The following is an 8,321-nucleotide window of genomic DNA, read 5'->3' as shown; positions in this document are numbered from 1 at the left end:
TATGTGGCTTCTCCCCAGTATGAATCTTTTTATGTGATCATAGTTGGCCATTCCGAGAGAAGCTCTTCCCACACTCCAAGCATTTATGTGGCTTCTCCCCAGTATGAATCTTTTGATGTACAGTCAAGCCGCCAGTCTGGGAGAAGCACTTTCCACACTCCAAGCATTTATGTGGCTTCTCCCCAGTATGAATCGTTTGATGTGCTCTTAGGGTGTCATTCCGAGAAGCACTTTCCACACTCTAAGCATTTATATGGCTTCCCTTCAGTATGAATCTTTTGATGTGCAGCCAGTCTGCCATTCTGGAAGAAGCACTTTCCGCACTCCAAGCATTTAAAAGGCTTCTCACCAGTATGAAACTTTTGATGTACAGTTAGGCTGTTCAAAATGCTGTTTGAACAGCATTTTCCCATTAAGCAGGAAACGTGGGACACTTCTGGGCTTCCAAGGCATAGAATCAGAGAGTTGGACCTCCAAGGTCATCTAGTCTAACCCCCTGCAAAATGCAGGAAACTCACAAACACCCCCCCCCCCCCAAGTTCACAGGATCTTCCTAGCTGTCAGGTGGCCATCCAGCCTCTGTTGAAAAACCTCCAAGGAAGGAGAGCCCATCACCTCCCAAGGAGGAAGTGTCTTCCACTGAAGAATTGAGGAAGAAGAAGAGGAGGAGGAGGAAGAAGAGAAGAGGAAAATGAGGAGGAAGAGGAAGGAGAGGAGGAGGAGGAGAGGAAGAAGAGGAGGAAGTAGAAGAGGAGGAGGAGGAGAGGAAGAAGAGGAGGAAGTAGAAGAGGAGGAGGAGGAAGAGAAGAGGAAGCAGAGGAGGAAGTAGAAGAGGAGGAGGAGAGGAAGAAGTGGAGGAAGAGGAGGATCTCCCCTGCTCTGCTGGGCAGGTGTTTGGGGAGGGGGGACACCAGCGGGGGACAGACTAAGGCAGCCTCCAGACTGGACTCTTGACCGTGTCGTTCCTCAATTCACCCCACCCTCATTCCTCACCGGAGGTCCCCAAGATGAATCTTTTGATGTGACCTTAGGTGGCCACTTTGGGAGAAGCACTTTCCACACTCAAAGCATTTATATGGCTTCTCCCCAGTATGAACCTTCTGATGTGTTCTTAGGGTGTCATTCCGAGAGAAGCACTTTCCACACTCCAAGCATTTGAATGGCTTCTCCCCGATATGAATTTTTTGATGTGCAGTTAGGCTGCCAGTCTGGAAGAAGCACTTTCCACACTCAAAGCATTTATATGGCTTCTCCCCAATATGAATCTTCTTATGTGCAGTTAGGCTGCCAGTCTGGGAGAAGCACTTTCCACACTCAAAGCATTTATATGGCTTCTCCCCAGTATGAATCTTCTGATGTGCTCTTAAGGTGTAATTTCGAGAGAAGTACTTTCCGCACTCTAAGCATTTAAATGGCGTCTCCCCAGTATGAATCTTTTGATGTGCAGTTAGGCTGCAATTGAGAGAGAAGCACTTTCCACACTCAAAGCATTTATATGGCTTCTCCCCAGTATGAATCTTTTGATGTACAGTCAAGCCGCCTATCTGGGAGAAGCACTTTCCACACTCAACGCATTTATATGGCTTCTCCCCAGTATGAAACCTTTGGTGTGTAGTTAGGTGGTCATTCCGAGAAAAGCACTTTCCACACTCCAAGCATTTGTATGGCTTCTTCCCAGTATGAATCTTCTTATGTGCAGTTAGGTTGCAATTGAGAGAGAAGCACTTTCCACACTCAAAACATTTGAATGGCTTCTCCCCAGTATGAATCTTTTGATGTGCTGTCAAGGAGCCAGTCTGGGAGAAACACTTTCCACACTCAAAACATTTATATGGCTTCTCCCCAGTATGAATCTTTTGATGTACTCTTAGGTTGCCATTAAAGGAGAAGCACTTCCCACACTCCAAGCATTTATGTGGTTTCTCCCCTGTATGAATCTTTTGATGTGCTCTTAGGCTGCCACTAAAGGAGAAGCACTTCCCACACTCCAAGCATTTATGTGGTTTCTCCCCTGTATGAATCTTATGATGTGCTGTTAGGCTGCCATTAAAGGAGAAGCACTTCCCACACTCCAAGCACTTAAATGGCTTCTCCCTAGTATGAATCTTTTGATGTGCAGTTAGGCTGCAATTGAGAGAGAAGCACTTTCCACACTTTAAGCATTTGAATGGCTTCTCCCCAGTATGAATCTTCTTATGTGCAGTTAGGCTGCCATTGAGAGAGAAGCACTTTCCACACTCTAAGCATTTGAATGGCTTCTTCCCAGTATGAATCTTTTGATGTGCAGTCAAGGTGCCAGTCTGGGAGAAGCACTTTCCACACTCAAAGCATTTATATGGCTTCTCCCCAGTATGAATCTTTTCATGTGTTTTTAGGGTATTATACTGAGAGAAGCACTTTCCACATTCCAAGCATTTGAATGGCTCCTCCCCAGTATGAATCTTTTGATGTGACCTTAGTTGGCCATTCCGAGAGAAGCTCTTCCCACATTCCAAGCATTTAAATGGCTTCTCCCCAGTATGTATCTTTTTATGTTCTTTTAGGGTGCTATTCCAAGAGAAGCATTTTCTGCAATCCAAGCATTTGAATGACTTCTCCCCAGTATGAATCTTCTTATGTGCAGTTAGGTTGCAATTGAGAGAGAAGCACTTTCCACACTCAAAACATTTGAATGGCTTCTCCCCAGTATGAATATTTTGATGTATAGTCAAGCCGATATTCCGGGAGAAGCGCTTTCCACACTCCAAGCATTTATATGGCTTCTCCCCAGTATGAATCTTTTGATGTGCAGTTAGGCTGCCATTGAGAGAGAAGCATTTTCCACACTCTAAGCATTTGAATGGCTTCTCCGCAGTATGAATCTTCTTATGTGCAGTCAAGCCGCCATTCCGGGAGAATCGCTTTCCACACTCCAAGCATTTATATGGCTTCTCCCCTGTATGGCTCTTTTGATGTGCTTTTAGGGTGCCATTCTGAGAGAAGCACTTCCCACATTCCAAGCATTTATGTGGCTTCTCCCTAGTATGAATCTTTTGATGTGACCTTAGTTGGCCATTCCGAGAGAAACTCTTTCCACACTCTAAGCATTTGAATGCCTTCTCCCCAGTATGAATCTTCTTATGTGCAGTTAGGCTGCCACTGAGAGAGAAGCACTTTCCACACTCCAAGCATTTATATGCCTTCTCCCAAGTATGACTCTTTTGATGTATTCTTAGGTGGCTAATCTGGGAATAGCACTTTCCACACTGTGAACATTTGTATGGCTTCTCTCCTGTGTGATACTTTTGATGTCTCCTATATTGGCTGCTTTGAGAGAAGCACTTTCCACACTCCAAGCATTTATATGGTTTCTCCCCAGTATGAATATTTTGATGTGCTTTTAGGTTGCTATAATAAGAGAAGCACTTTCCACACTCCAAGCATTTATACGGCTTCTCCCCTGTGTGAACCCTTTGATGGACAATTAGTGAGCTACTCCAATGGAAGCACTTTCCACATTCCACACATTTATGCCTATTCAAGAATGCTGGAACTTTCTGAGATGTTTTAGTACTGAATTGGCAGCTGGACCCCTTCTGGTTCATGGTACCATTAGACCTTTCCTTTCTCTTCTGTGTTTCATCTTGGGCTGAGACCTCAGGCTTCTTTCTGCTCTGACAGGCCTCCAATTCTTTCCTTTGCTTCTGTCTTTGTTCCCTGTTCTTTCTGCAATGTCTCTTGGGTACCGCTTGACCCCCAGATTGTGCTTCCACTTGTATGTTGTTGTCTTTTCCCACAACTCTCCCTCCTGATTTCTTCTCAAACACATCTGCAACTGCAAAAGAGAGACCAAAATCATATATGAATGAAAAAGTTACAAAACACCAGTTAGTAGGTAAGGTCAGTAGTCAATAGTGCTTTCTATAACCAGAGCCAAGGGCTTGCAAAAACCTCAGCAGTACCTAAACCAGGGTGTCAAACCCCAGAGGGCTCCTATCAGGCCCCCAAGCAACTGGCTGTCATCTGCTCTCTTCTCCCTCTCGCTTCCTTCTGCAGCACAACTTGCTTTGCCAGGCTTGTTCAATTGCCCAGGAGCTACAGAGCAAAGCCTCCATTTTCTCCATCGGCTGAGGCTCCTTCCTTGGGGAGGAGGGGGATGGAGGGATAGCATCTTGGCGGGGAGGGTGGGGAATGAATCGAATCAAACATAAACATCAACATCTCTCAATAGCACAGCAGAGTTACTGAACCAAGCCTCTCCCCTTTCTATTGGCTGAGAATCCTCCCCTCCTGGTCCCTTGGGGAAGGAAGGAAAGAGCCACAACTTCCTTTGTCGAGTTTCCTGGATCGCACAGGAGAGATTCAAAGAAAGCACCTTTAAGACCAGTGAGTGCTAAGTTTATATCTCTACTACCTGGCATTACATTTGATGACACACCTGGCCAGGCCTTACAAGGTCTCATTTCTATCAGGTCCGGCCCACGTAACAAATGACTTTGACACCCCTAATCTAAACACACACCAGGATGACCTGGAAAAGTTAGAAAGGGGTGACCAAGGGAAGGAGGAGCTAATTAGAATACTTAAATCGAGAGACTGGATATGTGGACAAAATAGATAATCCTAGAAACCTGGAAAATGATCTAGACTTGCAGAAGAATCGGAGAGGTGGGGAGAACATAGGGGGTTTCAACCCCCCAAAATAATAGAAGCAGTGCCTGTCCCATAAGAAACAAAGGCCTTCAGTGGTCTTCGCAAATCCACCACTCAATATTGTCTGCCTTCAAGCTCTGGCTGAGGCAGGCGACAGGGCCTCGAAAGGGCTGCTCCAGCCTTTGAAGTGCAACTCCCCTGGGCTGGGCCCAGCAGCAGTCAGAGCCAGGAACTGGTCTGTCTGGCCCCTTCCGGCTCTATGATTCTATGACTTGCGGGGCTCACCCAGGACTGGCTGCCTGCCACTCTTAAGAACATAAGAGAAGCCATCTTGGATCAGGCAAGTGGCCCATCCAGTCCAGCACTCTGTGTCACATAATAGCATAAGAGAAGTCATGTTGGATCAGGCCAGGGGCCCCTCCAGTCCAACACTCTGTGTCACAGAAGAACATAAGAGAAGCCATGTTGGATCAGGCCAGTGGCCCATCCAGTCCAGCACTCTGTGTCACATAAGAACATAAGAGAAGCCCTGTTGGATCAGGCCAGTGGCCCATCCAGTCCAACACTCTGTGTCACAGAAGAACATAAGAGAAGCCCTGTTGGATCAGGCCAGGGGCCCCTCCAGTCCAACACTCTGTGTCACATAAGAACATAAGAGAAGCCCTGTTGGGTCAGGCCAGTGGCCCCTGCAGTCCAACACTCTGTGTTACATAAGAACATAAGCAGCCCTGTGACGCTCTGTGTCACATAAGAACATAAGAGAAGCCCTGGACTGGATGGGCCATTGGCCTGATCCAGCAGGGCTTCTCTTATGTTCTTTTGTGACACAGAGGGTTGGACTGCATGGGCCATTGGCCTGATCCAACAGGGCTTCTCTTATGTTATTGAGGAATCAGGGACTTTGGAGACGCAGAACAGAAGCCCCTTGTCTGGCCTGGTCCAATCCGTGGGGCTTTTCCTCCCTCCTCCCCTCAGCCCCACTCAGTCCAAGGAAGAGAGCCACTGGCCTCAAAACAGAAAGACTGAAGAAGGAAACAGTAGCCGTGGGGATGTCCTAGCAGGAACCCAGATGGATAGGGTCCATCTCTCCCGGTCAGAGCCCGCTTCATCAACAGGTTTCTCTTTGCAGAGTGAAAATATGCTATGCTTTCTTTTTCAGGAGCTGAACGATCTCAAGCATGCTCTTTCCTCTACAGGACATGAAATTGTGCCCTGGAATTAAAGACTGTCAAAGGAAGTTTCCCCTCCCTCCCTCCTCTTCTGCGATTATAACAAAGCAGAAAAGATCCTTACCCAGAGAGGCCGCGGTCTCCAACATTTCCTCCATAACAGCCCAGTAGAGTTTTCTTTGGCCTGGATCCAGAAGGGCCCATTCCTCTTCTGTGAAGAAGACGGCAACCCCCGCAAAGGACACGGGAGAGCTCTGGAAGAGGAAAATATGGCCCTCTTGATCATCCATTCACTCCACCCCCTCCCTTCCAGAGCTAAACCAGCAATTCTAGGGGGAAAGCCTCCCAGAGGGGCAGGAAGTTTTTTTGTTCTTTTTATTTGAGTTAGGCAGGAAAAGGCCAGTCTGCAGCTGGCGCTGAAGGAGAGAGGTTGGTAGCCTGGGCTCCTGCCTGTGGGGGTGGCCCCAAGGCAGTCATTCACAAGGTAGGGCCAGTTTACACCAGGGATGAGCAGATGCGTTTAAATCCACCTTTGTTTGTCCTCTAGTTGCTATTCAGGAGCTGTGCTAAACTTTTACATGGAACAGTTTTTGTTTTTTTATTTTCTTTCTCAATCTGAACCCCTAGACTGAGCAGGTGGTGGCAGCGAGCCCAAGTGGCCGGAGGAGAAATAGCTCCCTCCAGGAGTTGGCGACTCAATAGGGAGCTGACGGGACCGGGTCTGAAGGCAGAATCGGGCCGGTTCCGTCACACTCACCTTTCCTGCAGACGAGCAAAGGCCAAGTTCTCCCTCCAGCCAGGGGAAGCACGAAAGGAGAGAGGCCCCGGGGAAGGGCATACTCCATATATTTTTATTTCCATCTGGAGGGAAAACTGCCCCCAGGGCACCTAGGAAAGGCAGGGCTGATCTCTCTGGCGCTCGCAAGTCCTCCTGGGAAATGTAGTCTCCTGCAACAGCAACACCCAGACAGAATTTTAAAAAGTGAGGCACTTTAGAATGTGGAAAGAAAATTTCTTTGCTCATTTGTGGTTTTGTGGGGCAGCTTCCTGTGCATATGAATAAGTCTTCCTTCTTGTTTTATGATCTCTGTCCTCTTCAGGCTCAATACAAAACTCATCTCACAGGAGCAACCCAAAAGCTCTACAGTCACCACCCTAAGAACATCTTGCCCCCAAGGGGAAGCCTTACCCCACGAGGTCAAAAAGGAAAAGGTGGGGAAGTGGGTTCGAAACACCAAGAGGGTCAAAGGAAGATGCCACCCCCTCCCTGCTCTGCCGTGTTCATAATAAAAGGGGAAAGAGCCTCACTCAGAGAGGCGGCCATCTCATACGTTTCCTCCATCACTTCCCAGAAGAGTTTTCTTTGGCCTGGATCCAGCAGGGCCCATTCCTCCTCCGTGAAGAACATGGCCACCTCTTCAAGAGACACCGGGGAGCTCTGGAAGAGGGGAACACGGCCCGTGTGAACAACCGTTCCTGTCCTTTCAAGAAGAAAAGCATCACAACTCCCACTCCGTTGATTATACACTGAGAGTCTCCAAGAAATACAAATCCAGAAATCTGCATGAACTTGGGCTTCTCTTCCTCTAAACCAATTAAATGGGGGGGGGGGGAATTGACCCTGATTGTAAAAACACTGTCTAGTATATTAATGGGATAATAATAGTTGGATGGGAGACCTTTTGAGATATAAATACCTTCCTTTTGACCAGGCTTAATACAATATAGTCATTAACAGACATTCTTACATTTTGACATATTACTGTTTTATTGCTTTTGCATGCTCATGCGACTCAGATCAAAGGTTTGCTCAATTTCTTAATTTTACTATTCCGTCACTGGATCTTAAATTTGTACCATTTCCCATTCTAAACCACTCCCTACCAGATAATTTTACTATTCTGTCATACTCCGTTGATTATATACTGAAAGTCACCAAGAAATACAAATTCAGAAATCTGCATGAACTTGGGCTTCTTTTCTGCAAAAAGACTGTCTAGTATATTAACCTGCATGTTTGACCCCAGAAATATATCAGAAGAAGAAGACGACATTGGATTTATATTCCGCCCTCCACTCAAGAGTCTCAGATCGGCTCACAATCTCCATTATCTTCCTCCCCCACAACAGACACCCTGTGAGGTGGGTGGGGCTGAGAGGGCTCTCACAGCAGCTGCCCTTTCAAGGACAACCTCTGCCAGAGCTATGGCTGACCCAAGGCCATGCCCGCAGGTGTAAGTGGAGGAGTGGGGAATCAAACCTGGTTCTCCCAGATAAGAGTCCGCACACTTAACCACTACACCAAACTGGCTCTCAGCTTTGTTTCCAGAGGTTTCTGCTTTAACTTTTTTTTTGCAGAGACTTTCTGTGTTACTCTAAACCTTGCCTCTATCTCTGTGAACATAAACTGGCCTGATTAAACTCATCCTATCCTTTGTTCTATTTCTCCCCCTAGCAAACCGAAGGCCTTCTCCTTCAGGCTGCCTGATCCTCAGGGCTTCTCCGCAGGAAGAGATGGAG

At 47.1% G+C, this 8,321-nt stretch overlaps 1 protein-coding gene across 1 annotated transcript; it reads right to left on the bottom strand.

Moving 5' to 3' along the window:
* Positions 1–215: 215 nt before the first annotated feature.
* LOC132571028 (zinc finger protein 721-like) lies at positions 216–7,816 on the bottom strand. The gene is made up of 6 exons (XM_060237660.1): positions 7,712–7,816; positions 7,110–7,239; positions 6,559–6,749; positions 5,926–6,055; positions 1,022–3,814; positions 216–367 (listed from the first exon to the last, which is right to left on the bottom strand). The coding sequence occupies exons 1-6, from the start codon at positions 7,814–7,816 to the stop codon at positions 216–218; spliced, it is 3,501 nt and encodes a 1,166-aa protein (XP_060093643.1).
* Between the last annotated feature and the right edge of the window lie 505 nt (positions 7,817–8,321).

Source organism: Heteronotia binoei, chromosome 5 (assembly GCF_032191835.1).
Source record: "Heteronotia binoei isolate CCM8104 ecotype False Entrance Well chromosome 5, APGP_CSIRO_Hbin_v1, whole genome shotgun sequence".
NCBI lineage: Eukaryota > Metazoa > Chordata > Lepidosauria > Squamata > Gekkonidae > Heteronotia > Heteronotia binoei.
Note: the sequence above shows the minus strand (reverse complement) of the source record. Positions and strands in the feature narration are given on the sequence as shown.

Coding starts and splice junctions, on each gene's coding strand:
- LOC132571028 (XM_060237660.1), bottom strand. CDS start 7,816: ATGCAGGTTAATATACTAGACAGTCTTTTTGCAGAAAAGAAGCCCAAG. Junction 6,750..7,109: donor TGAGATGGCCGCCTCTCTGA/GTGAGGCTCTTT, acceptor TTGCTGTTGCAG/GAGACTACATTTCCCAGGAG. Junction 368..1,021: donor AAGTGGCCACCTAAGGTCAC/ATCAAAAGATTC, acceptor GCCTAACTGTAC/ATCAAAAGTTTCATACTGGT.